This window comes from Tinamus guttatus, unplaced genomic scaffold (genome assembly GCF_059628265.1).
Source record: "Tinamus guttatus ecotype Peru unplaced genomic scaffold, ASM5962826v1 Tinamus_guttatus_pri_ptg000676l, whole genome shotgun sequence".
Lineage (NCBI taxonomy): Eukaryota > Metazoa > Chordata > Aves > Tinamiformes > Tinamidae > Tinamus > Tinamus guttatus.
The window spans coordinates 1,508,539-1,535,930 of record NW_028289210.1 but is presented as its reverse complement, the minus strand read 5'-3'; the positions used below and the strand labels follow the sequence as shown (position 1 = coordinate 1,535,930).

The 27,392-nt window shown below is 39.8% G+C and overlaps 1 protein-coding gene across 1 annotated transcript in view; it reads left to right on the top strand.

Annotated features, from left to right (window-relative positions):
* Positions 1 to 27,392, top strand: part of ZFYVE26 (zinc finger FYVE-type containing 26) — a 37,406-nt gene that overhangs the window by 6,856 nt on the left and 3,158 nt on the right. Inside the window, 30 exon segments of the mRNA XM_088536586.1 lie at positions 124 to 330; positions 912 to 1,570; positions 1,855 to 1,906; positions 1,909 to 1,944; positions 2,581 to 2,649; positions 3,707 to 3,858; positions 5,107 to 5,305; positions 5,636 to 5,899; positions 6,083 to 6,202; positions 6,453 to 6,614; positions 7,157 to 7,384; positions 8,108 to 8,213; positions 8,536 to 9,275; positions 9,902 to 10,098; positions 10,978 to 11,082; positions 11,656 to 11,778; positions 13,123 to 13,299; positions 14,544 to 14,790; positions 15,579 to 15,677; positions 16,804 to 16,961; positions 17,845 to 18,014; positions 18,440 to 18,468; positions 20,487 to 20,614; positions 20,698 to 20,918; positions 21,514 to 21,661; positions 22,802 to 23,011; positions 23,786 to 24,001; positions 25,471 to 25,668; positions 25,996 to 26,198; positions 27,011 to 27,152. Of these exon segments, the coding sequence (XP_088392712.1) occupies positions 124 to 330; positions 912 to 1,570; positions 1,855 to 1,906; positions 1,909 to 1,944; positions 2,581 to 2,649; positions 3,707 to 3,858; positions 5,107 to 5,305; positions 5,636 to 5,899; positions 6,083 to 6,202; positions 6,453 to 6,614; positions 7,157 to 7,384; positions 8,108 to 8,213; positions 8,536 to 9,275; positions 9,902 to 10,098; positions 10,978 to 11,082; positions 11,656 to 11,778; positions 13,123 to 13,299; positions 14,544 to 14,790; positions 15,579 to 15,677; positions 16,804 to 16,961; positions 17,845 to 18,014; positions 18,440 to 18,468; positions 20,487 to 20,614; positions 20,698 to 20,918; positions 21,514 to 21,661; positions 22,802 to 23,011; positions 23,786 to 24,001; positions 25,471 to 25,668; positions 25,996 to 26,198; positions 27,011 to 27,152 (5,765 nt within the window).

Below are 27,392 nucleotides of genomic sequence, written 5' to 3'. Positions count from 1 at the left end.
TGACAGCAAAGAGCAGACTTCAGACTGTGTGCTCTGTTTGCCTCTCTTTTTTTTTTTTTTTTTTTTTTCTCTCTTTTCTTTGGGGAGTTTGAAATGAATTCACACCCTTCATTTCCTCCCCAGCAGCGCCGGTTCCAAACGTGCTGAGTCAGCGGCGCAACGTGGCGCTGCTGCGGGCGTTCTGCGCCATGAAGTACGCGATCTACGCGCTCTGCGTGAGCGCGCACCGGCGCGCCAGCTGCACGGACTGCGTGCGCGGCCTCCTCCGTGGTGGCCCTGAAGACCCAACTTCTCCCGGGGAAGCGGCAGGGGATGGGCCTACCTTCTCAGGTTCAATACCTTCTCTTTCTCCATTTGCTGGGCTCTAAAGTGGCATTCAGTGTTAGGTCAGTAGTACTCCCTGCACACACGGACTGGTTTTATGCAGAGGGCAATGACAGACAAGTCTCTCGGCATTTGTGAGGTGCATTTACCTTCAGTAATTGTAGATATGGATAAGCTATCTGCTTTGTCCTAAAGCATTTAAGGTAATTGAATTTAAACTACAATTTAAAACTGTATTAAATAAACAGTGCGAGAAGAAAGTGGTATTAGATATAGGATAGTTGCAGCAATCATGCTTTTGTTAGAGCTCATAACTTCCTAGGGCCAAAACTAATTTAATGGTTAAAATGGGTATAGTCTGAATTTATATATTCTCGCACAGTGCAACTACTGAGAGGAAGTCAGCCCACAGGCCTTTTAAATGTAAAACACTGTACGCTATGGTACTTGATTTGTAGAGAAATGATCAACTCTGAAACCCTCGAGTAGTTCCCTATTCTAGGATTTTCTTGGAGGGCAGAGGTGTGAAGGAAGATGTCCTGGAAAATATTGTAAGCATTCTTTATTTTTGTTTTTTACATACACAGATTGCTCATCAGTCTTTCCCCAATATCTTGTGAAATGTCAGCAGTTCTTAAGGAGTGTTCCTGCTCCCCTGCGCCTGGAACTTCTGGAGAACATCTTCTCCTTGCTTTTTGTTTCCTATAGTGACCTTCACACAGAGAATCTCCAACCTGAGGACTATGCAGAGGATGATGATCTTGACAAGAAGAGTTCTACTGTGAGTGTAGAAGGCAGTACTAGTCGACAGTCTTCCACTTCAGAAAGTCCACAGCACCAAATAGAGGCTGACAAGAAATTAGAGAGGCACCTGCTAGATGCTCAGAGAGTGCACTCAGATACTCAGGCTTTTTCTGACTCAGAGCTGAGCAGCAAAAGCTGTAAATCTTCTCAGCAGAGCTACCTGGATCTGAAACACTTCACCAGTGGTGTCACTGGATTTTTAGTGGATGATGTGGCCATGGATGCCTTCCTCACGTTGCTCCTCAACCACCTGGAAGAAATTCAGAGTTCACTCCCATGGGACTCCAGTAATGTCCTTCGTGAAGAGCTGGAGCTTGTCGAGTGCTTGAATCTTTCTGCAAGCAGAGAAAGTTTTGGGAATCGTGTATTGCAGTTTTCCAAATACCTTTCCGAAGCTCACTGGCGATACAAAGTGGTGATGAGTAACAGAAATGCAGGTAGGGTTCTTGTTAGGGTGCTTTCTCATGGGATTGATACTCTTCTGTTACAGCTCTCCAGGCAATGCTCTCGACTAAAATCCCTGAGCATACCAGTGAAGGGGCACATTTTGGTGGATGCAGCCTTTAAGCTGAGATCAAGCATGTTTGCTTTGTTTGGATCTGTTTGCCATCAGAGCTCTGCCTGTGCAGATGTACAGGCACACTTTACAAGCTAGGCAAATATCTGTGTTTATGTCCTGTCCAGCTACTTGGTAATGTTCTTGTTTTTATATTTATCTTTTCATAGAAACATCAGCTTGCAGCATCCAGACGATATTCCTCTTTAAGCAGATGCTCCAGCTAAGGAAGCGAAGTAGATCGCAAAGGTGCAAGACAGGTGGGTTGAAAAAAATGACTTAAGACATCTATGAAGTGCACATCATGTTGCTAAGTTCTCATACTGGAATGCAGCATCTAGATTTACTGGACAGAAAAGAGCAAATGAAATTTGCTTCCTTTAGCTAACTGGTTTGAAGCATCATAATCCAGTTCTACTTCGATTGATGCTTTCCTAAAGTTTACTTCTACAACTAAAAGATGACGCATTTTAAATGAGTTAAGGAAATAAGATCTTTAATATGTAACTACTTGTCATATTTTTATTCACATCACTGCAGTATCCAAGATAGGTATTTACAGGAACCGTTGTGACTTAAATTATCACTTCACCCCTTTTCTATGTAGTTTTTTTAAAGAAGGCTAGTTTTGGAGTTGGATATTTCCAAATAGGATGCTTTAAAGTTTCTAACATTAATCACTGATAGACAAGAGACTTTGATGAGGTGGCCCAGAATATTCTCCAAATAAGTGTGGTTTTTTTGCATTTTTGCATAGACTTCAGTGATGGCTCATTTGTGAGGTGCTCTCGAAGATCTCTTGCAATTGCCTTATCTGTTATTTGTAGTAAACTGTGATTACCTTGTCTGGTCAAAGTGTGCTTCATGTGCTGTTTTTGATTTGTTTTTCAATTTAGGGAAAGAGGGAACTTCCAGTCCGTTGTTAGAAACCACAAGTAGCGAGCTAAGCACCACCAGCACCTCAGGTATTAAGCCGCAAAACAGTGTTTTGTTGAAATGTCAATGAAGTTACTTGCTTCACTGGTGAATTACTACTCTGTGCAGGACAGAATTAAAACTCTTTGCTTCTTAGAGCTCCCATCTTCCTCTCCAAAAAAAGAGTGTTTGTTTGTTTGTTTGTTTGTTTTTTTCAGTGTCTTTTCAGAAAATCATCAAAAGATAATAGATCGGTAGTTGACCAATGCAAAACTTTCTTAAGCTCGAAAGAACATGCGGAATAGTGCAGTTATTTTTATCAGATGAGGCATACCAGAAAAGAGTTACATAGAATATGATTTTTTTAATGAAAAATATAAAAATGTGTATGTAATATATAAAAAATATATATTTCTAATCCTATTAAACTTGCCAGCTAAGTTTTTTCCTTTGTTGTACATAAACATGACGATTCAGCTGAAACCACCTACCACAAAGATTGTGCTGAGCAAGGGCTGTTATGGAGGTTTGAACTCAGTCTTCACAGCTGAGATTGTGAAAGGCTGTATTGGTGCAAGTTGTGCTAACGCTCGATCTGAACCGATCGCAGATATCTTTTAAAATTGACTTGCATCTTGTTCTCACGTTCATGATGACTTTTTTTGCTTTGTGCTTTTTTAATTGTGGGTTTTGTCTGGCTGCAGCTGGTTGGCTGTTGTTCTGGGATTAATTGTATAATTGCAGGACAAGGGCTCATTACCAGTCTCTGTCTTGGACTCTGAGGAATGAGCAAACCTGTCTTAAATTTTTCATTTCTTTGGTTCAGTACTTGAGACCCCTCCATCTATCAATATTGAACCAGTGCCCTCGCAAAGCATCTCACAAAGCATTATGTAGTTGCTAAGAAGATGAGAGGCAAAATGAAAATTCTGACCAAATAGTCAAATCTTACGGGAATTTTTAACAAGGGGTTTATATTGTCTGTTTCATGCTAAAACTTTGTAACTCTGCTCCTATATCTTTGTGTTAAATATGAGAAGTACTGTTATCTGATAATTGGCTATTATCTGATGAAATGTTCTCCAAATTCATTCCCTTATCTTGCAGAGGGAAGTACCAATAATGTGTCTGGCTGGAGTGATTTGGAAAGTAGGATGAGACCACAGCAGCAAAACTCCCTGATTCCTATGATGCTTTCCCCACCAGAATCACTCCTAGTTTCTTGTGTTTTGAGAGGAAATTTCATAGAAGCCCATCAGGTAAATGAGCTGCATATCTTTTGTGCTACTCTAAAATCTAATTTGGTATTGGCGTTTGTTGTTGTGACAGCTAATGAAGTTTATGCTCCTTTTGTATTAGCAAACATAGGGCTAAAGCATCTGCTTGAAGTGAAAAAGTGACTTAAGCAGTGAAAATATATGAAAGGAACAGAGATATTCTAAGATGACACTGCAACAAGGCTATTGTGGTGTCTTTTTTTTTTTTTTTCTCCCCCTCAATTGTATAAAAATAGCTTCTCTGAACCTGGCTTTTCCAAGCATGGAAATATTTGATCAGAGCTGACTAAGCTTAGTGAATCTACTGAGTGAAAGAGAAGGTTAAGAGCTCTTATGAAGTCTTTTGAAGAAGCTGCATCTGAGCTGCTTCCTGTAGTTAGTGAATCAAAACCATGACTCTGCCACTTTTAAGCTCAGTGGTAACATGCAAATATATTCCCTATCCAAAGTGGTGAGTACAGTTATTTAAGGAAGGTGTGCTGGGGCTAAATTTATGGCACTGAAAGTAGGCAAAAAGACTCGTAATTTCCAGCCTGCATACCTGTAATTCTTTGCTCCCACAGTTTTGCATACCTTTCTGTATGTGGCTTTTGGGCTGATGCTCTGAAAATTCGTCTGCATCTTGAAATTTGTCAGCAATGCTCTGTGATAACAGTAACCTGGCTGAGTTTGAGATAATACTATCAGAGCAGTTGGTATCACTTACGCATTGCAAGCAGCAGTTGATTCCCCTGCTCACTAGTTCTCTTTGACTGCAAGTGTTACTACTTCATCCTTTCCTTACTTATAGGCCCAAGAAATAACTATATTGCTTTGTTGCTCTGATATTCAGTATCTCTGGTGATAAAGAATTCTAGTTTGGCTTGCCTTCTACTGTTAGTTTGATATTGGGAACTTGTATGATTATGCTTATCTGCTGCCTTTAAATATTTAGAAGGCATTCCTGGATGAATAAGAACTTGTTAGTTATTTTGGACATGCAGCTTGCTAGATTTTTTTCATTACCTGATATATTGAAATCTTGAAGCATAGTTCTGAAAGATATGCAGATTAATTCAAATCTCATCTTGTAATACATAATAGTCTAGCTTTCTAAAATAGTTGAAAATGGTCTCTAAGGCACTGGTCTCCAGTCCCTCTAAACTCCTGAGGGGAGAAATTGCCATTTCGGCTCCCTGTTTCCGTGTACGTAATTTTCAATTTCAGTAGCTATGTTGCTGTCCTTGAAAGGTGGCTTTGATGTTTAATCTGGAGAGTTCATCTTGCTACGGTGAGTTGGTTTTCATGGAGCGCTACCAAGAGGTGGTACGAGAGATGGCCAGAGTGGAGCACAACATTGAGAATCAAACATCAGATGGCACTGGAGGCATCCGGAAATCGGGCAGTGGCCGTTCAACACTCCAGGCTATTGGAAATGCAGCAGCAGCTGGTAAGGACTGGATTTCTTTAGTTCTTTTCATCAAAGGTGAAGTGGAAAATAGGGAAAAAAAACTTAAATACATTTTTGAACAACTGCCACACTTATTGAATGCAGTAAGTGGGTCATCTTTGACTTGGAAAGAAATGGAGAATGCTGGCAGTTGCTCTTGAGCCCTATTGGATTAGTTTGAACACTATACAGGAATCAGTCCAGGGAGCAGACCACGTACTGAATGACATTCTTAAAAGATTTAAATCTTTTATCATGAATCATGAATATGATTTTCTAAGATGAATATCCCATTTAATTAGTGATGGTGTGTTTTGCTTCCTTATGTAGGCATGGTATTTTATTCCATCTCGGATGTTACTGATAAATTGCTTGCAACTTCTGGAAGTCTTGCCCCAACTCTCCAAGAAAACTTCTGGACCAGCAGCCTGCAGCTCGATCATACTGATCCTCTGTGGGAAGTCCTTGAGGACCTCAGTCCTTCAGCAATGGCAGCATTTGACTTGGCTTGTACTCAGTGCCATCTTTGGAAGACTTGTAAGCAGCTTTTGGAAACAGCAGAAAGAAAACTGTACAGTAGCTTTGAAACTCGGGGTAAGCTTTTGATTTTTCTGTTCATCAATAGGGGCGTGGGGGTGGAAGATGCCTTTATATGCTGTGCTGTCTGTGCAAATATCTGAGTCTTGCTGAAATTCCATTTTACGCTTGCTTACGAGTTTCTCCCTTTTTCCACTTCCTAACTTTAATTTTTCTTCCTCTGTCCAATGCCTTTTCTAGGCCACAGACTGGACTTTGTTTTACTGAATCCTGAAGGTCTAAAAGGTTTTCCAGCAGTTCTTCAGCAAATCAGTAAAATTCTCAACTATTTCTGCACGTCACAAGGGCAGTCCAAGTCAGGTAATGTGCTTAGCTGGTAAAATCTTCTGTTTGAGTGTACTTATTTCAAATTCTTGTCTTCTGTTGAGAAGGAAAATTTAACTTTTTGGAGGCTTTGTATTTAAAACAATAGCAATTTTGAATCAACTGTGAACAACTCTGATTTTGACCAACTAGTTGTGTTATAATTGTTAGTTAGGTCTTTTTCTGTGCAGAGATACTTCATTTTTTGTGTAGCTGTTCGTTCTTTCTTTCTTTCTTTCATTTGTAGATATCTCAGATGAGAAAAGTAGTCCTTTTCGATACAGTATTGTAGACCTTCTGCAGGCTTGCTACCCCGCCTTGACTGAAGAGAGCATTACTAATGAGATTGTTTTATCCCAAAATCTCGACCAAGTTCTAAAAGCACTGACCCGTATTGAACATTCTGTTGGTGAGTTAATTTTGTGATCATGAAGACTACCAAATGCATCTAAACTTTGTGGTTTGTCCTGTGTGGTGTAGTGTTTTGGATTTTTTTTTTGTTGTTGTTGTTCTTTTTAAGGTCTGAAACTGAAGTCTATGGGTGCAATCAAAAAAAAAAAAAACTAGCAAAAATACTCTTTTATGTATGCATATATATTAAATCACGAATATAAGATATAAACTCGAGCATTTTTATGAAGGCTAAAACTGGGATTTTCTTCTTCCTGTTGCCTTTTCCTTTGTTTTTTATAGTCAACAGCTGTGTCTCAATAAGTTTGTGGTAACACCTCACAAGTAGATATATTTCAGGCTTTTCTAAGCTTGAAAGAGACAAGGTTACCAGTTTTGATGAACTGTTGATTTATGCTGTGGTGAAATGTCTATGGTTTCAAATAAATTTGAATACTCAGACTGCAGGCTGTAATTGTAGGGAGGAAATTTAAGCTAAACATCTCTGTCTTTTTGGCATTTAATTCTAACTTGAATCTGCATCTTTTTCTCTTAAACCAGACTCTAAAGGGAGCCTGCTTAGCAGCTTGGTAGAACAGGCCTCTCTGAAACCTTTGGAACTGGAGAAACACCCGGTTTGGAATCAAACGCAGCTCCTGCTGAAATCTGTTGATCAGTACATCCAAACCACGCCAGAGAGCAACACAAAGACAAACTTTCTGAAGACCTTCTTTGACTATGTTACTACACTGGCTACTGTTGTATTGCGAAGCCTGAATGCAGACCTAGGTAGGTGGCTTCTGCAGGAAAGCCTGAGCTGACCATAGGTGAAGTTACCCAGACTGCACAGTCTGGCCTGCTGCTGAGGGGTAGCAGTGTAGAAATGGATCCTTGCCAAAACTCTCAAATATGCATAGTCAGATTTTCTTCTGATTTCTGCTAATTATTATATTGTTTTTTTTTTTTTTTTTTACTAGTATTTATTTCTTAGTGCCCAGGTCAGGGTTTTATTCATTTTTGAAAGTACCTATAGTTTTGTGTATGTAGCTTATTTGTTTGCTTTTTACTTCACCATCTCCTTTGCTTACTTGGAGCTGATTAGGGAAGGGACTCTTTAATCCCTATCCAGAGAATTCTCAAAAGTATTACTGTACGTGTTCCCACTGCAAATACATGCTTTGATTTAAAGGTTGAAGTAAAAATGCTAAATCAAATATACTTAGATCTCCCTTAAAAGCCAATGACACTCCATAAAGCGCTCTGTTCTGGTAATGCCTCTAGTAAAGTGTGAGCCAATGATGCAAAGTTTGAAAAGCATATCATAAATGCCTTGTAGTTTGCTCTGGTTTTTACCTCACTTAAGTGAATACGGACCTTTGAATGTGAGCAAAGAAGCTTCATAAGATTCAGGCTTTTAAAAAAACTGTGCTTCTAAAACAAGACTTGGTTGGTGTATTCAGCTAATGTTTTTTTTTCTTATATAAATGTTCTGTTTTGCTCTAATTTTTAAAGATCCATCTGCAGAAGTGAAAGTGGGGAATCCTTTTTTACTGTTACAGCAGAGTCCATCTCACCTGCTCTCCCAACTTGTGTTTGAGAAACAAGTTCATCCTGACAGGTTGGTGCTTTTCATATCCTTATCTAGGTTGGTTTAATGTCAGAGAGTTTGGACCTCAACCAAGATGGAAATCTTCTGTGATTGCTTAGCAGTAAGTTCTACTTCTTTAAAGGAATGGCAGCATAAGGTCTGAATCACCATTCTTGTGCTATATAAATTCTCTCATACAGGGTAGTAGGATTTGGATTCTTCCACTGTATGTACCTCTGAAGGCTATAAGGGGTTTGTGTTTGTAGAATGCCTGGAAGCTTTATGAAAGCAGTTAACTGTAAAGTACTGTTCCTGTGCTTTGGGTAAGCCGGTTCTGTTTTCAATCCTGCAGGCTTGCTACCCTTTTGGCTAAAGAAGATTTGAACTTGAATGTGCAGCAAGTTATTGTTAACTGTTGTTGTGAGCCGCTCTCCTTGTGCAGTGCAAGACAAAACAACCAGAAAATATGCCTTCTGGCAAACATAAGAAACCTAGCACACCTCTATGCCTGCAACTGCTTGCCAGATGTTGAAATACCCATCCACAGTCCTGAAAGAGCCTCTGATGGGGCCTGCACACTGATCCCATCCTCCGTGGCTGACTTGAACCAGAACACACTCACTGCCTCCTCCCTGGACTTCCTAAAGTCTCAGTCAAGGCTCATGGCCACAGTGGCATGTTTAAGTGCAACTAGCGTACAGGAAACTCCCAGATCCAGTTTATCATGGATGGAATTTTGGGGCAAACGGGAGATGCCACTAGGTATGGAACAGATTTCCAGGGAGTGCGAGGCCTTGTTGAAGGAATTCTCATTCCTGGAGCGATTTCTTCTTATGATGTTTGAGCCACTTCGAAATCCGCAGGAGGAGGGCAGCAGTTTGGCCAGTGTCCTCTGTGGCAAGGCACACATGTCCCTGGTTCTCCTAGGATTGCATTCCTCCACAGCTGTTGAGGTGCTAATGGCGGTCTTGGAAAAATCACTTGCAGCAAAGGATTGGGCCAGAGCTCTAGAGGTCTTGGATCTGTACAGCCAGGGTATGGAGGAGCTGGCCAGTGTGAAGGATGCTGTGCTGAGCTGTGCGGCTGCTGACGGTAAGAAGCATTATGTGGGGTGGGGGAGTTGTATCTTATTCTTTCTTGTGAAGAGTACAGTTGGGTACAGGAGGTTGAAAGGAGGGGCATAATTGGTGGTGAAATACAAAGAATAATCCCTTCCCTTTCTCCATCATAAACGTAATTTTGCTGATGGTGTGATTTCTGTGCTACAAATGAGTAAATCTTGACACTAAACTTGGTTTAGGGAAAAAAAAAAAAAAAAAAGTACCACAGAACTTAGATGGATCTGTGATATTGCTTATTTGTGAAGAGCAAATGCCCCTGGAGATGTTAATTATAGTTCTCTTAAGGGAACATCTCTAGCAGTGTTACTGTTCTCCCTTCAAGGGATATATGTATGATGTATCCTGTGAAAGGAGGAGCTGCTGGGAGTCTGAAGACCATATGTGTCCCATTCTGACTTTGACAGCTTCCTGCAAGTATGCTTGGGATAAGTCTAGCGTGGGTTTTCAGCAGTTGTACTGTGGGTTGTTTTTTTTTTTTTTTTTTTCCTTCCCCTCTTGGTGAGGTCACTCAGTGCAGATAAGGGTTTTCTCTTTTAAACCATAGAAACTGGGCTTCAAACTGGTCGTTTATGTTCTCCTCACATACTTTTCCCACAGGTAAAGATGGTTGGCAGTACTTGTTCCCAGTAAAAGATGCAACACTTAGGAGTAGGCTGGCTCTGCGCTGTCTAGACACATGGCCCCTTGATGCCTGTTTGGAAATCCTGTCTTATTGTGCCTCAGATTTGGACATAACTGATGAACTAAAATCCACTCTGCAGAGCAAGAAGAAAGAACTGCAGGTTTATCAGAAGGTACAAAGTTGTTCCGAGTAACCAGTAAGACAAGCAGGTAACAGAGAGTATGCATGCTCTTAAAAACTGTAGATTCCTTTTTCAATGTAATTGTTTTTCAAGTCTTTCATTCAAAATGGATTATGTTTTCAGTGCTGTTTAGTACTGGATTTAATATCCAGTTAATGCTCCCCCTGCATCCTTCATAACTTTTCTACTCACCTGTTAGACTTCAGGTTTGCAAACAGATCTAAACTTTTGCGTGGCACCACTCTTCTCCCTCTCCCCCCTCCCTTCCAAATTATTTGTTCTTCCAATATGTACAAATGCAAGAATCTCTGGAAGCTTCCCGTGGCAGCTCATCGTTTTATAAGAGCAGAGATGTGTCTAGGCAAGGTTTATGGAATAAATGCCCCAGTAGAAGCATTTGATTTACAATACAGGCACCCAATTGCAGTGTAATGTAGGTACCTAAGATAAGTCAGACTAACTGGCCAAAAGTTTAACACATTTTGCTTGGTCTGGCTTTTCAGACTGAGCAATCATGAATTCTGTCTGGGATCGGTTCTGCTAGCTTATGTCAGGAGTTACGTCAGGTATATCACTGGTACAGCAGTGCTAACAATGTCTACGGTATCTTAGTCTTTTAGTAACTTTGCCTTAGAAATCTGTTTGCACAAAGGCGCTCATAGAGCAACACATCTGAAAAACTCCTGTGTTTCTTCTTGGGGTAGAAGTGCATTTCATCGTTCCAAAAGGCAGGTGGAGATAAACGAGGGGGCTCATTTTTGACTTTCTTGGTATGAGGAAACTCAGAATGTGATCAGTTTGGCCATTTTCTTAGGCTTAATGGTTAATGTGGATACTTTCTAAAACTTACGCTATACTAATTGTTTTCAGATAATGAATTTGCAAAATGAACCACTGTGGAGCGATTGGCAGGATCTGAAAAGAGCCTGCACTGATGATCCTCAAACCATCATGGATATCATTCTGAAGGCAAAGGTTAGGCATCCTCATGTGAATGCTGTTGAACTAGAATGCGTTACCGTTTGAATTGGCAAATTTTGATGACGTATTTTAAAACCCTGGTCAAAAAATTACCTTACAAAGAAGAAATTCTTTATTCAGTTCTATGCTGCAGAAACAGATGCAAATATGTATTTCACGTCAAGATTACATGACAAGTCTCCAGTAACTCTTGTTCTGAAATGCTGCCTCTTCTTTGTTCTTAGAATTTTAAAATCTTTAGTAGTATGGCTTTTGGCATGATACAGGCTTAATTACTTCAGAAGTGTCAATACCTAGGTCCCAGGTAGTCATAGCTGGCTTGAGAAGTGGATGTCTAGAAAGATACCTTGCCTCTAGGGAGATAGGAGTGTTCTCAATGCAGCCTGTGGCTGTGGCAAAACAAAAGCTCTTCTCTTTCTCATTGTCATTTTTAATTATTTACATTATTTACAGAGAACCTAAGCTACAGAATATCTTGAGAAGTTGATCAGAGCTTTGAAAGAAACAGCTTCATTTCAGGAAGTTGGATTTTTATTTGTGGTTTTTGTTTTTCCTTTTTTTTTCCAGGATTATGAGTTGTGTGAGGAATGGGGCCACTTGTATCCTGTCCCAAGAGAAAATTTAATAAGCTTTCACCAAGAACACCTTCTCCATTTACTGGAGATGGGAGACATGGAAAAAGCCTTGAAGGTAACAGCGGAACTCTCTCGGCATCACATCTAAAGGTCAAATTAGCAGAGAACAAGACATCCAAACTTTTAGTTAACATGAATTGCTCATATCAAAGGCATGATGGGAGAGGGAAGCAGAGCCACCCTCTTCATTATAAGCATGCAAGATAACATGCAATGTTGCCTAGGTCAATGTTGCATGATGAGGTCTTCCGTTTTCTCTAACTTAATGTCAGCAACTACTTTTGAGATGCATTTTGGAGCTCTTGTAGCTCTCATCCCCAACAGCTCAAACTATAAGGTAGAACATTCCAGAGACTTGAGGCCAGTCTCAAGCAGTGCTTTTGTTTAACAGTTTATGTGAGGTTTTTAACTAGTACTGTGTTTTATCCTACAGTTGTGAGGGCTTCACATTGTTTCCCGAAATGCTGGTATTTTTTTTTCTGAGTATTAAGAATAATATCAGAAGATGAGACTTGCCCATGTTTTGTCTTTTGTTCTGTCTGTGTATTGCATGTTGGCAAATTGATCATTAGGTTTTATAGTAACTGTTTTCTTTGGCTTATGGGCATTTTTCCCACCTCCTCCTTTAAAGGATGCCAATTGCTTAGAGCCCTGTTTTTCACCCAGTCAATTTAAGTGAAAATACATCTTGTCAATCTAGCTTTGGGATGAAAATGTGTAAATGCCTTCATGGTCATTCTAATTAAATAGAAATGTGGAGCTCCTTTTTATTTGAGAAATCATAAGGGAATATTTTTGTGCTGTTTAAGCAGAAGAATCAGGAAGTGAAAGTTATAACAAAAATTGGTCAAGTAGACATCAGTGCCTGGTGTAAATTTATCTGGTTTAGTAATTAGGAGGGCACTGCAAATAATGGAGAGAGGGAAATAGAAGTTAAAGGCTGGTTTAGACAGTGTAGGCATTAGAGTACTTTGCAGAGTACTTTCTCATTGATGCATCTGCTGTTTCATTGTTCACTTAATTTTTCCTTGCTTTAATTTTAAATCTATTATAAATATATTCTAATTAGAGCAGTTAGGCAAGGAATGATCTAAGTGAATGACCTAAATCAGTTCTATAAAATTTATATATATTATTTATAAATAATATTTATTATATATTGTATACTATATGTATTATTATTATATATAATATATAAAATATATATTCTACATAATAAATATATATTATATAATAATAATACAATTTTATATGTATATATTTAAAAATAGGCTATTGCAAATTAAATAAAATGCCTGTAGGACCATCACAGGCCAATAATCTGTCATGGGCCATGTGATTTAAGGAGTTCCTTCCAAGAATGTACACGGAACACACTGCGTTTTGTCTGTATTTGTAGCTCTTGCAAAGAATAGAAGACCCTGATATTTGCCTTGCCATCAGTGAGCAGTCTCTTGATCAGCGCCCCAGCTTGGCGGCCTCTCACTTCCTGGCCGATTACCTCACGACTCACTTCTACGGGAACCTGACAGCTGCTCGCCATAATGAAATCCAGGCTCTCTACATGGGGTCGAAAGTGAGTAAAACTGCGGCATTGTGAGATTTACAGCATTGTATAATTCTATAAGTATTTGCCAGCAAATCTTTACCAGAGCCTTCTTATTGTGCGGGTCCTCAGTTCGTGAGTCCTGTCCCTACCTTTGCCGCAAATACCAAAGGAAGGAGGAGATGGTTTAAAAGTAGACTTTCCCTTCCCCATCTTTGTAGTTCCTGTATTCTGAGGCGATTGCAGCTCCCAGTGTGAACAGAGCATTCTTGTGTCTGTTTCAACTGTGCGGAATGAAGGATCATACAGTCCAGAGGAAGGAAATTATATTATACAGTGTTTATAAGGACAGTTGCTATCTTTAAGTGAAAAAGGTAGCATCCTGAACTTATTCTCGTGTTACAAACACCAGGTATCCTCCAATGCTACCACTACAGAGGGAACTCTGTAGTAGTATGGATAAATATATGTCCATTTGTATAATGGTTTTTTGACACTTAGATATTCTTCTAAGGATCTCCCACATACCTTCTAAAAGTGGGCAATATTTCTCTTTCTGGCTATTACCTTTACAGAAGTCATATCAGACTTAGTCATACAAAAGGCTCTGTTCCACCTGGGAATAAATGCATTAAGCAATAGAATGCATATGGAAACAAAATGCAGTGCGTTACATAATAGGCCCTTCTTTTAGGACTACAAATAGCAGGTTGTTCCAGTGCTTGGTGCAACAATTTTGTTTCATTTCCTGTTTGTTTATTGCTCCTCTTGGAGGACTTGATGTTAACTTGGGAAGTGTCTATATCAGCTGATCATCTTTTGGAGAACTGCTGTTATTTTCTTCTTTCTATGCTTCCTGAAATGGTGGATGTAGTGAAGAGACAAGAGGGAAAAAAATAAGGATTGGGCCAATGTTTATTTAGTAGATTTATTTTAGTAGGAGAATGTGTTCTACCCTGCTAGAACACTGCTGTCACAGGGTCACAGAATGCTTTCCCTTTCTCAGCTTTTTTCTCTCCCCCTCTGAAATGAGGCACTGTTCTATAGACGTGAAACAAGTCAGGTAGAAGCCAAGTGATTTGTCTAAATCTACTCAGTAATTCTGAAACAGAACTAGGAATAGGCCCAGGAAATCCCATCTGCATTTCTTAGCCTCTAAGTGTTATTCCATTCCTTACATCATAAGCAGTTCTGCTAGTTCCTTATCTTTGCTCTTAAAAAAAAAAACCCAGATTTGGGGATGTATAATCTTAATTTTTTTTTAATTGTCCCAGGTGTTGCTGACTCTACCCGAGCTCTACCGTGTTAACTACTTCCACCTCTCCTCCAGGCCACTGCTCATGCTGGAGCAGCTCCTCATGAATATGAAAGTGGACTGGGTAGCTGTGGCTGTGCAGACACTACACCAGCTCTTAGCTGGACAGGAAATTGGTTTTGCTGTAGAAGATATTGATAACTTGCTCTCCAAGTATGCAGAAAAAGCCCTTGACTTCCCTTTCGCATTAAAAGAAAAGAGATCAGGTATCTGACCTTGAAAATGTTGGTTTTGCCCTTGGGAATGAAGGGCAAGTTTTCCCCCAAATCATCTCACCAATTGCGCCCATAGCATTTTGAGACGAGTCTCTCCCTCCAATCCAAGACATGTCCTTGACTTTCTTGTAATGATCCTAGGCTTGTAAACTTAAGGATCAACAGCTCTGAAAGTTTCTCAGCCTTTACTCTCTTGCTCCTTTTCAGGGTCTCCTTTCTTCTATGTACTGTGCAATTTCATTTGATTTCTGTGTAATATAAAATAACAGCCAACTTCAGCAGTTCTAACGCCCTTCACTCAGCTGCATCTCCCCTAGAATCAAATAGGGGCTTAATCTTTAATACTATTTCCTCCTTCCAGATCTCTGTACCTTTTTATATAAGGACTTTTGAACTTCTGGTTCTATTAATTACACATGCACAGCTCCCTCTCCTGTTTTACCAGCCCCTTCTAGCCCCCATGCTAGCTTCAGTTCTCCTGGGCTTAACTCACTGTGGTAATTTTAGAACCTGAAGAGCAGAGGGTGCTGCAGATCAAGTTTGGTGCTTTTGCTGACCATGTGCACACATGCATTTTCTTTCATGAGGAGTAGCCCACAGTTCCTCCTGAAATGTGAATCATTGTGGGCTAAGCTTCATGAACGATGTAATAATTTGTTACATAGCTAATCCTGTTTTGTACTAACATTTTTATGTGCTGCTGTGAATGGCCTCTTCTAATCTTCCTAAACATGATTTAGATATATGACCAATGTTACTTATTTTTTCCTCTGTCCTAGATTCTGTCATACGTATCCAAGAGAGTCTCAGTCAAATATTGGAGTGTGAAGCACTGTCTAAATCAGCATCACCAGAACCATCTTATGCCAGCTTTAGTGGTAAGATTTGAGGTCTCAATGCTATTTTATTTCAACATATTTTTACTTTTCTTTATTCCCCGCTTGTGTCTGAACTCTGCCTTCTGCCATTTAATAGTAGCTTTGGTCATATTTAGGACAGGTTAGTAGGTCTCTGCAGTTGGGTACTTTGGGCCCAGTTAAAAGAAAACTTGACAGGAGTTAAGGGTGAAGTGTGTGGCTTTGTTTTGGCCTTTGGTAGGTATCTGCAAAGCACCTGAAGAGTGATGAATCAGAACCAGAGCTCCACAGTGGTGTCTTGATCCTACAGTTCAGGTTTCTGAGCTATTCTCTAGTTTCATATTCTGCATATGTGAGGTGATGATGGAGTCTTGGATCTGTCTGCGCAGCTCTTCCGTCTCTCATGATAGCCAGGACATAGTTTGTATGCCAGCTAATTGTCACCACACTGTTACAAAACCTGGATATTGTCCTCTAGTGTTCCTCTGCAATCCAGTAGCTACTTGGATGAATGTAAGTTAGCTTTTTTGGAATGGAGTGGTGTGTGTTTGTATGTCTAGTATCACTGTGTACAGGAGGTGTCTCGCAGAGCTGCAGGAGGATTTGAACCTTTCAGTTAGCCTGAAGTGTATCGTACAAACTAAGAGCCTATTTAGTGCTATAAATCTGAGACCCTAAATGCCTTGATGGTAACATCAAAGATGCCAAAGGCCACAGACTTGCAAATTCCTACCTCTTTGAATTGATTTGCCCACTTTAGATTGTGATGGGGAGCAGAACAGGGAAGGATATGCAATCGCTAGTCATGGTGTAACTCTTCTGAGATGCTAAAGAAAAGACAGTCTTTGTGCATGTTAGTCTGCCTGTACTGGATATCCTTAAAATTATATTTTATGCCATCCTATATATTTGGTATCCATATGTCTGTGTGGTTTTTTATTTTTTTCCTAATCTCTGCTTATGATACAAGAACAGATGTTGACAAGACCTAGTCTTAGACATCTAAAGTTTTAATCACAAATGTCTGTTAATAAATAAGCAGCAAGTCAGATAACCTTAATAAGTTTGTAATACTTTATGTTCTTCAAGACTCTATTATAAACAGCTAAAATTCCATTCTGTGCTTGTCTTTCTGGGGTCTTTTAAGGCATTACTACGTCTGCAAGTTCCAGAGATAGAAGCCTGCAGCAGAATTTGCCTCCTCAAGAATTTGTACCACCTGAGAAGCCACCGCCAAAACAGCAATGGATACCCGATGACACTGAAATGATCTGTATGGTCTGCAAAACTGAACGCTTTACTATGGTAAGGAACAGAGATTAAGTACAGGCATTTCTAGAATTGTGATCCTAATGTGAATGCTTGCTCAGATTCTGTTTCTTAAGAGCTCCTGGCTACTTCAGCAAGTTTGCCTATGTCAGCGTAGGTTTGCTAAGACTCACCCTGTTTAACCATTAGTTTCTGTTTAGATCAATTAATGAGACAAATGGCAGCAGTGGCGACAGTGTTAACTCTGCACAGAGTCTCAGAGACCTCTCCGTGAGGCTCCCGTGAGAACATGGAGATTGGCAGTGGCAGTGGCACAGGGCTGTCTAACTGACTGTGCTGGCTGCTATGAATAACATGAGCATAACATAAGTCACCTTGCGCGTACACAGGAGAGTCAACTTTGTTGTTTACGCTTTTCTACAACTGGTGTTGTATGAAGTACTCAAATGCAGTAGTACTGTTAAGGAAAAAATTAGTTGTGAGTTCTGTATATGTTTGACAATCTGTTTTATATTGCTTACAAACAGCACTACTTTCTCAAAGCTATGTTGCTTTTGAATTTTGAAATAAATAAGATGTTGTCAGAAAGACTGTCCACAGCTTTAAACTTTTTCAGGAGATCTAAATTGATCACTGATCTAAATATGATCAAAATTGGAACAATTGGAAAGTCTAACACTGCAACAAGCTTATCAGTTGTTCTGTGTTTTGTTTTTTTTGCATTTTTTTTTCTATTGTTATATCCTGCCCAAAATGGAATTGTGGCAGTGAGAAGCCATCGTCGTAGTTCCAACAGGCCTTATCGTTTGCGCTGTTGGCTTGTTTTGAATGTAGTAAGTTTACTCCTACACAGAGGCAGATAGAGGAGGGAATTTTATTTGGTTCTTTCAGCTGCTTGTCCATGGCCTCTTGTGCTTAGTTCAACAGGCGTCATCACTGCAGGCGCTGTGGCAGGCTAGTGTGCAGCTCTTGCTCCACCAAGAAAATGGCAGTAGAAGCTTGCAGAGAAAATCCAGCTCGTGTATGTGACCAATGCTATAGTTTCTACAATAGGGAACATCCACCTGGCTCTGTACAAGACACAAGCATGTAAGTCCTTTCAGTCTAGCTCTTTGTAATAGTTGAGTACATCAATTAATCGCTTAAGAATTGAATACTTTGGTGCCAAACATTCAGAACAAAATAATTATAATAAGCATTCGAGTTGCTGGCAGTTCAAGCAAGTTAATGATTATGTAGTTTTTGAAATTGAAACTGTGCCCTTAGTGAAAGACCTAGCTGTGATGAGTGAGAGACTTTTTTTTAGTTGCTTTCAGGTGAGAACTGGAGTGAAATTCACAGTGCATAGGTTAGGTCAGCTGGTGAAAAACACAACTGTAAAGAGTGGGCTTTATGCTCTGGGGAAGGTTGGGGTGAGCAGTGTTCTGAAATGGCTAGCTATGTTGTTTCTTCTTAAAATTACATTTTTCCCTGTGTCCTGGAACAGGCGTGATGTTTCTCTCTTTCTATTACAGCACAAAAGAAGATCAGGACCAAGTGGAAGGTGAGGAATGGAGTAATGTTAAACTTTAGTTGCACTTAAAGTGCCTGATTACTAGTATAACTTGGGATAGGAACCTGCCACATCTACATGTAGAAAAAGGGTCATAAGTCTCCATTTTAAAAATACCACTATTCTCATATGAACAATCTGAAATAGGACATTCTGAATTTCTGTAAATATAAATTATGATTTGGGAGAGGTGTCAGAGCCAATACTGAACAAGCTGGGTGGGTTTAAAGGCAGCCACTGAAAACAGCAGTGGGAGAATGCACTTTGCCTAGTGGAAGCAGTCACTGAAAGGCTGGGCTGAGAGGAGAAATTATCCCAGTGTAGAGCAGTGCTGGGAGCTGCTCTTTCCAAGAACTGTGGCAGTACGTGGTAGAATAGCACTGCCCTGTGTGGAGGTGACTGATATCAGTGCTGGCTGGGGGAAACACAAAATGAGGCTCCTCTGGTGGGTCTGGCTGTATCCCAAATCCCAACTGCTTTGCTGGCTGTGTGGAAATGTCTCTCCCTCGTGCCCCATCATTTTCCCCATCAAATATCATGACATTTTGGGAGGAGCAATAAAGTTCTATTGAATTTGTCAGCCATTTTCCTCAGCCATTTTCCCTTGAGCTGTTTTTCCTTTTTCTTTGTTAGTCTGGTCTTAGGGAGGTGACTGAGCAAATGCTTGCTTAAAAAAATAATTTCCCATGCTGACATAACACTCTGGCAAACCCCAGCCATTGTTACTCGAGGTAAGGCTAGTATCCACGTGAAACATGGTGCAGAGCTTGCACAGCAAGTACAAGCACAGCACAGAGCTCCTCAGGCTGAAGAGGGAGAGTGTTCTATGCTGCTGCTTTTCCCATTTCTCTGATGGGAATATGAAGAAGTCTTATCTAAAGTTTTCAAGTCTGTTTCTTTCTTTCTTTCTTTTTTCTTTTCTTGTTTTGTTTTCTTTTCCCCACCCTTGTTTCTTTCATTCACTCTAAAAATTTTTTTAGTTACTCATCACTGGAACAATGTATGTTTGTTTGTTTGTTTTTGTTTGTTTTTTAAGAAATTTAGAACAGTGAATTTTCTGCCCCCCCCTTTTTTTCTAACAGAAAAGCAGGGTTTTTTTTTTCTTTTTTTTCAATTCTTAATTTTCCAGGAAGAAATTTCCATTTTTCAGCCCTGAAAAGTTGTTTGTTCCTTTTTTGCTAGGAACCACAATCATTAGCATCAGAGGGCTTCTGCCTTCTAACTGCTCTTGGATGACAGACATGATTTCATTTGTAACTACTGTCTGTTTTAGTGGAATAAGTTGCAGCTCAGATTCCAAGTAGAATGAAGAAAACAAATTAGTTATTGAAATAATCTCTTTCTGCCTACCCATTCTGTGCATTATCCATTACACTATTTTGGTGTGAGAACAGATTTCAAACTTAGATTTTCTTAGTCTTAGGAGGAGAGAGAAACTTTTCACAGGAATTATTTATTTGATTCATTCGATCAAAGCAAAGTTTCTGTACTGTTACTTCATGTGAAAACTTAACCTACGGAGTTAGCTTCTTGTCACCCTTTATCTGAAAGCAGTACGTTTGAATGACCTTCATTCTAAAAAGAAGGCAATTGGGTCCATGAAGCCTTTCTTTTGACAACTGGTGCTTCAGTTTCCCTTTTGAGCTGTAACCCATAGCTCATTTATTTCCACATCCTTCTTGATCAGAAATATTTAATCCTTGGGATGATGGAAGACTTAGAGGAGGTTGCTGTGTTTGATATCCCATTGAATAAGGTTTGGGTAATGATCTGAAACTATATTGTTGGAGCCATTTCTTACTGAGCAGGTAATGTGAGCATCTTTTGATGCAGCTTGACGGTCTGCTGAGGAATGGAAATATTTCAGTAGTTTTGTGCAAGACGTGAGGCTAATGAGAATTGGCACAGTGGAGGGATTGTAGGGAACTGCTTTAGAGTGTTGGATAGCTCTGAATGATGTTCCCTCAGATAGGTTTGTTGCTTCTTGTGTGATGCTTCTGTCTTTTCAGCCACAGAAATATCTACTAACAAATACGCCACAGTGGTGCAAATTCCTGAGACAACTGAGCTTGAGTGGATTATTTCCCTGAATGAAGAGGAAAATGAAATTGTACGCAGTGAATTTTACTATGAGCAGGTGAGATCTGGAGAAAGACAGTCCAGACAGTTCCCTAAATCATTACCTCAGCACTCACGTTCATTTTTCTTCTCCACTGTCAGGCTCCCAGCTCTTCCTTATGTATTGCCATCCTCGGTCTGCACAGTGATAGTGTGGTGTGTGGCCACCAGCTGATAGAGCACTGCTGCAAACTGTCTCAAGGGCTGACTAACCCGGAGGTGGATGCAGGACTGCTTATGGACATCATGAAACAATTGCTTTTCAGTGCCAAAATGATGTTTGTAAAAGCTGGAAGGAGCCAGGATCTAGCTCTCTGTGACAGGTGATTTATCAGATGTTCATTAGGCTGCGCCAAGGTCCTCTCAGGACTCTTAACCCTTTTATACAAAGGAGTGGCGAAGGAGGGTTTTTTTGTGATTGTAGCGTGGGCATTTTAAGCAACAAGAGAAGTTCAGGGCATGACACGAAAGCTCAAATAATACAAGTTCAAGTCTGTGTGTGGCTACATAGAAATTACTGTTAAAATCCTCAGAGTAGGGAGAGAGAATTCATACTGACTGGGTAAATCTGTTTTCATCCGCTTTTTGCAGGTAGGCTTTAAAACCCACACTTGCAGAGAGCTAGCATATTATTTGTTCCTCAAGCTCTGTGTACTGGAGCTTGCAATGCCAGGTGCAGTGCATAAGCTTTCCACATGCTAGTTCAGTTTGGTGATGCTGGCTATCAGTGCTCCCCTGAATGAAGTGAAATGGCAAAAACTAGCCTAAATAAGACAGTATGGGAACAGACCAAGCTGGTGTGCTAGCGATTAGGAACTGCTGTTCAGAGTTGTCTTCGGTATAAAATTCTTGAAGACTCTTAGTATGAATGATAGCAGTGATAGTGCTTTTATCTGTTTAACCTCTGTTTTCTCCTAGCTATATCAGCAAAGTGGATGTGTTGAATATTTTGGTTACTGCTGCCTACCGTCCTGTGCCATCTTTGGATCAGATTCTTCTCCCTGCAGCAGTAACAAGACTAAGAAATCGTCTTTTGGAAGCAGAGTATTATCAACTAGCTATAGAGGTAAGGACAGTAGCGGGATGCAAATGCTAGTAATTATTCTGTAGTGACTCCCCCACCTCCCCCCAGCCCTCCTGAGTTCAGCTGGATATCATGTATGAAATGGACGATGTTTAGGCTATTACAGATGGGGATTAAGCTTTTATGCAATGAAGAAAACCTTTTCTGAACACTGGAGAAAAAAAAAAAAAAAACTGAGAGGAAAGACACCTTCTGCTGTGGAGCAGGCTGCTGAGGGAAAGAATAGGCACTGCTACAGTTAAAATTGGAATAAACAAACTGCGAGGGGGTTGCTACATGGAGGAATTTTTAGCACATCCTTTGTGGCAGGACTTAATCTGCAACTTGTGTGTTTGATTTCATTTGTCTTTAATACTGCAGCAGATATTATTCAAGCAGCTTTTCCAAGCATTTTCTTAGAATACAGCTATGGTGGGTTATTTATCTATGAGAGCTCATCTAGTGTGTTCTATTTTTTTATCCTCCTCCTCCTCTCAGTAGGCTATTGAAATAAGCCTCTGTTTATGGCATTGAAATTTGTTAGGAAGAGGATTATGGTGCCACAAACAGGATTAGTATTTTTAAAGGGAAATAAACAGCAGAAATAGGTCATCTATTTGAGTTGAAAATAAAACAAAATAAAAATTAATTATCTTAAAGGCAGCTGATATACTAAAGAAATTCAGAAATAGAAATGTGCAGTAATTCACAAAGTATCAATATTTCTATGGAGAGAAGTTCTGCTGCTGTTTTTAAACCACAAACCTGATTAGTTCTTCTTTGTAAAAATCACTTGCTTTATAAGAAACCTGTTGCTGATGTGAAAAAAATGTCATGAGTTTTAAAACTGTTGAACTGAAACGTCCTGGACACATGGTTGATTAAACTTGAACAACAACAAAAAATTCTTCTGCCTTTGCAGGTCACGAGTGTTTCAGTAGTTGGCATTTAGTGCCAGTAACTTAGGAATAGTCAGTCAATATGGGGTGTTTTGTTTAGCTTTTTTTTTTTTTTTTTTTTTTTTTTATCAGGAAATGTCTTGAAGGAAATGAAAGGTCATATTCTCTGTGTGCACATCCCTTTGTCCTATGTTCTATATGGGAACCATATGTTACATTATTGATAAATGGTTTTTGAACCTAGGTTTCTACAAAATCCGGGTTGGATCCAAGTGGAGCATGGCATGCCTGGGGCATGGCTTGCCTTAAAGCTGGAAATTTAAGTTCAGCAAGAGAGAAGTTCAGCCGATGCCTAAAGCCACCTGTGGATCTAAACCAGCTGAACTATGGTTCAAGGTTGATCCAAGAAGTGATACAGTATCTGGAGTCCACAGTGAAGCCCATACACATTGTGGTGAGTGCCCTATGTTCTCTGTAAAAGGCTACATAGCAAAGTTTTTCAAGTATTGGTGCTTTAAAACCATGCAGCAGTGTATGTTATAATATTGAGTATCATGTTTCTCCTTTTTGTCATGATTATGCATCACAAACTGAATCATGTTGAGAAGTTCATTGGCAGTGAGTTGATGGATGATATCTGGCTCTGTCAGAATTTTCTCAGTAACTTGGCGTGTACTCTGTGGAGGAGAAAAAACTGCTACTGATACAGATTGGGGAAACTGAACTCCATCCAACCTTGTAGGAATCCAAAGGGAAAATGACAAATGCAAAGAATGTTGTCTCACTTACCTTTGCTTGGTAGAAAGCACTATTACGTGCCTTTGGATTAGCTCAGGAAGGTCTGATTAGGAACCAAAATAAAAGACTTTTAAGGCTAAATTGCAAAATTGCATTGACTAAAGAACTTTAGTAATAAACATTTTAGGAGAATAAGAAAGCCATTTTGGACAGCTTGTTGAAAGTAGAGCTTATTTTAAATAAAGAAGCTGCCTGTCTATCCTTGGAGGCAGAGCCATGCCAGCCAAAGCTACATTAAACATCTGTTGGTAGCAGTGTTTAATTCTAGTATTTATAAAGAGCATGCTAGGGATTCAAATCTATAAAACCATGCTTTAAAAAAAAAAAGGCTAGGTGACAAGATCTAATAGAAAAGAATGCCAAAGAACTTTTGCAGAGAAGGTTTTCCTGTTGGTCGTTATCTGTTACTGATTTTCTGCTTTGACAGCAGGATGATGACTACTTTGCCACGCTCAGGGAACTTGAAGCAACACTGAGAACAAGAAGTCTGTCTCTGGAGCTCGTGTGCGAGGGGAAGATTCAGCACAACAGTTACTACCAGGAGTGCTTGTTCTACCTTCACAGTTACGGCACTAATCTAGCAATAATAAGCTTTTACATGAGGCATGACTGTATGCGAGAAGCACTGCTCCACTTGCTAAATAAGGTGAGTAATCTAATTTGCAATCTTCTAAAGTGGAATTTGAAAAATACAGCTGGGAGTGCTTCACAATCAGTCTAAAGTGGCAATGAGTGTTTTACAGTATTCTGGGTAGTTTTCTGCACCTGAGTTTGGAGGTCCTCAGAATTATTGCATACACTGTCCAGTGGCTAAAAAGAAATTAATGTCATGAAAAAATAACTTTCATCTAGTTAAGCTTTTGTACTTGTGGAGTGCTCTTTGGTTGCTTTTTACTATCTCTTTAGATTGGAAATAATTCTTACTGAGATATACTGCTTGAAATGCCTAATTCTGCTATCTTCAGTCTGCTAATTAGGTAGGAAATTATTTAAGTGGTTTTGGTGGCTTTGCTTTCTTTTTATATCATCAGCCATTCTAAGCTTATAGTCTCATCTGCTTATCAAATTTGCTTTTCAAATGTGTCCTTTTTATCACAGAATCACATAATGGTTGAGGTTGGAAGGGGCCTCTAGAGATCATCTAGTCCAACCCCCTGCTCCAGCAGGGACACCCAGAGCACGTGGCACAGGGTGGCATCCAGGCGGGTTTGAAGATCTCCAGAGAAGGAGCCTCTACAACCTCTCTGGGCAGCCCATCAGTTTAGATATACCTTTAAAAGAAGCTGAATGATTTTTACAATCCTATCAGAAAGGAAGGGTTGTTGGTTTAGGACCATGATGTGCTAGGTCACACATTACAATCTTTCTTCAGACAATTTTGCAGTTGGGTGTTTGATGAAAACATTTTTATATATACAGGCTTTATGTAGCTTATATCTTACTGTAGAGTTAAAAAATAAAAAGATTAAACAATTTCATATCATGTGTTTTAAATTTTTTTAGTGCAGGTTGTGTGATCACACATGTTTCTATCCTTATTAATACATGGTGTTGTGTTTGCAAGAAAACTGGCCAGGAGTTCAAGGGAAGTGGCTATCCCTGTCTGTTCTGTGCTGTAAGATTTTGTCGGAAGGATTGTGTCCAGTTTTGGGCGCTCCAGAATAAGACCAGCATAGACAAACCAGAGCAAGTTGTGTGGAAGGCAGCTGAGGTGGTTGTGTATTGGGTCACATGATACATGAGCTGGGTTTGTTCAGCCTGAGGAGAAGGCTGAGAGATCTGTTTGCTGCCAAGTTCATCTGAAGTGTATGCAGTAAAAGAACAAGAGATGGTGGGCACAGCTGGCAGCAAGAGAAATTCCAACCAGATGGCCCAGGCATGGGAGGCCCAGGGGAGTTAGAGAATCTCTCTCCTTGGAGATTGTCTGGACTCAGGTCCTAAGCAACATGCCCTGATTACTCTGAGTGGAAGTTCTAGGCCTGTGGAAATTCTTTCCAACCTGTATTATCTGTTGACTGTATGACCTGTGTCACTTGATGCTCCTTTACATTATAAGAGGCAAATCTAGGTGCCACAGCTGGTTTGTTTCTAACTACCTTTCTGATATTTGTGTAGGAATCCCCAGCTGAGGTGTTCATTGAAGGGATCTTCATTCCAAGTTATGAAAGTGGAAAACTGCATATGTTGGAGAACTTACTAGAAACCATTGATCCGGGATTGGAGAGCTGGGGTTCCTACTTGATTGCAGCCTGCAAACACTTGCAGAGAAAGAACTATTACCATATCCTATATGAGCTGCAACAGTTCATGAAGGTAAGATGAGTGAATAGTCAACCCACTCTGAAATACTGAATATTGTCAGACTTCAGGTTATTGACTTAGGTGTTTTTTGAAGTGGTGTACATCAGAATGATGGGAAGTAGATTATTGCTACTTTTCAATTCTTAGAAAGTTTGAGCCTGACTGAAGCTGACCAGCTATGCATTGCTACTGTGAGTGTGATGCATTGCCATAGCTTAACTGCTGCTTTAAAGATAATAGAGCACCACCGTCTTTGTGCCAATACCTTAGTACTGGCAAAGGACTAATGAAGGCAGTTTATTTCAGTCCTCCTTAAAGTATTCTGGCTATTTCTTCTAGGATCATGTCCGTGCTGCCATGACCTGCATTAGGTTTTTTACTCACGGAGCAAAGTCTTACACAGAACTGGGAGGCAAACAGGCGTGGCTCCTGAAGATCAAGGATCACCTCAAAGTCTACCTGCAAGAGGTCTCGAGAAGTTCAGGGAGGAAAAAAGTGGTATTCACCTTCCGGAAAAAAATGTCCGCTACAGATGTGTCAAGGTATCTATAGACAGGAAGCTAGGTTACAAGAAAGAGGGCAAGTTGACACTTTTTTTTTTTTTTTTTTTTCTTTGGTGGTTGTGATCAAAGTTGGTTTAAGGCAACACCTGTGAGCTGTGTGTGACCCAAATCTGGCTTTATCTAGTTGCAAATGTAGGATTCCTGTTACCACACTCTGCCCCTCACCTAACCCAAAAGATGAAGATAAGCCATTGTTTTTCCTGAACATACCAGCCTGTGTATCATGCACCTTCCTTTAGTTAATAAATAAATAAAGGGAAAAAAAAAACCTACAAAAACAGTAATATTGAGCTAGTTAAGCTTGCTAAAATTATAATTAAACTACATGTGAATTACAAGAGCTAGACTTAACTAAATCTCTTCATGTTTCAAAGCTGAACTGTAAGTTTAGCCAGATCTCCTGTGCCTCGTCTCTTAATTTCTTGCTTTTACCTAGTAAGAGTTGTTTTGTTTGTTTGTTTTTAAGGCTAGACTCCCAACTTAAGTAGGGAAATATGTGTGAAAAGGTGGAAAAGAGGGAGTAGATACCTGTATTTGGGATCCGTATTGTCTGGCTTACTCTGTAGGTTAATATTTACATGTGCTCACCTACACGCATCTGAAAAGTACCTCATGGCCGCGGACTAGGTTGCCCCAAAGGCAGAGTCAAGAGCAAACAAAATAATTACTGTTTTGAAGAGTGTGTATATGTGTCTTATTTGAAAAGGTGTTCTAGAAAGTAGTATGTTCACACAATTAATAATTGGCACTTCCTCTATTTCAAAATAAAGCATTCTTTCCCCTTTATCCAGGCACATCAATACAGTTGAGTTGCAAATGGAAGTAACAAAGTTCCTGCATCAATGTGAGAGCTCAGGAACCTCTCAAATGACAGATCCTTCCCTGCCTACACTCTTTGGAAACAATAACATGAAAATGGATGTTGCTTGCAAGGTACTTGCTGCTACTTCAAATATAGCTCTTATTTTTCATAATCAGCACCAATTCATGAGGAGGTTGAAATGCTTCACACTTGGAGGAGCTTCTGGTACTATTCATGGGCAGCTTCCTTCTGTGTGTATGCAGTTTGTGGGAAAAACTGTCTTATTTTATTTTTTCTCAAAACAGCTGAGAACTTGGAGCTGCTCTGCTCAAAGAAATGAAAGTTTCAGAGGCAAAAGATACCAATGCTAA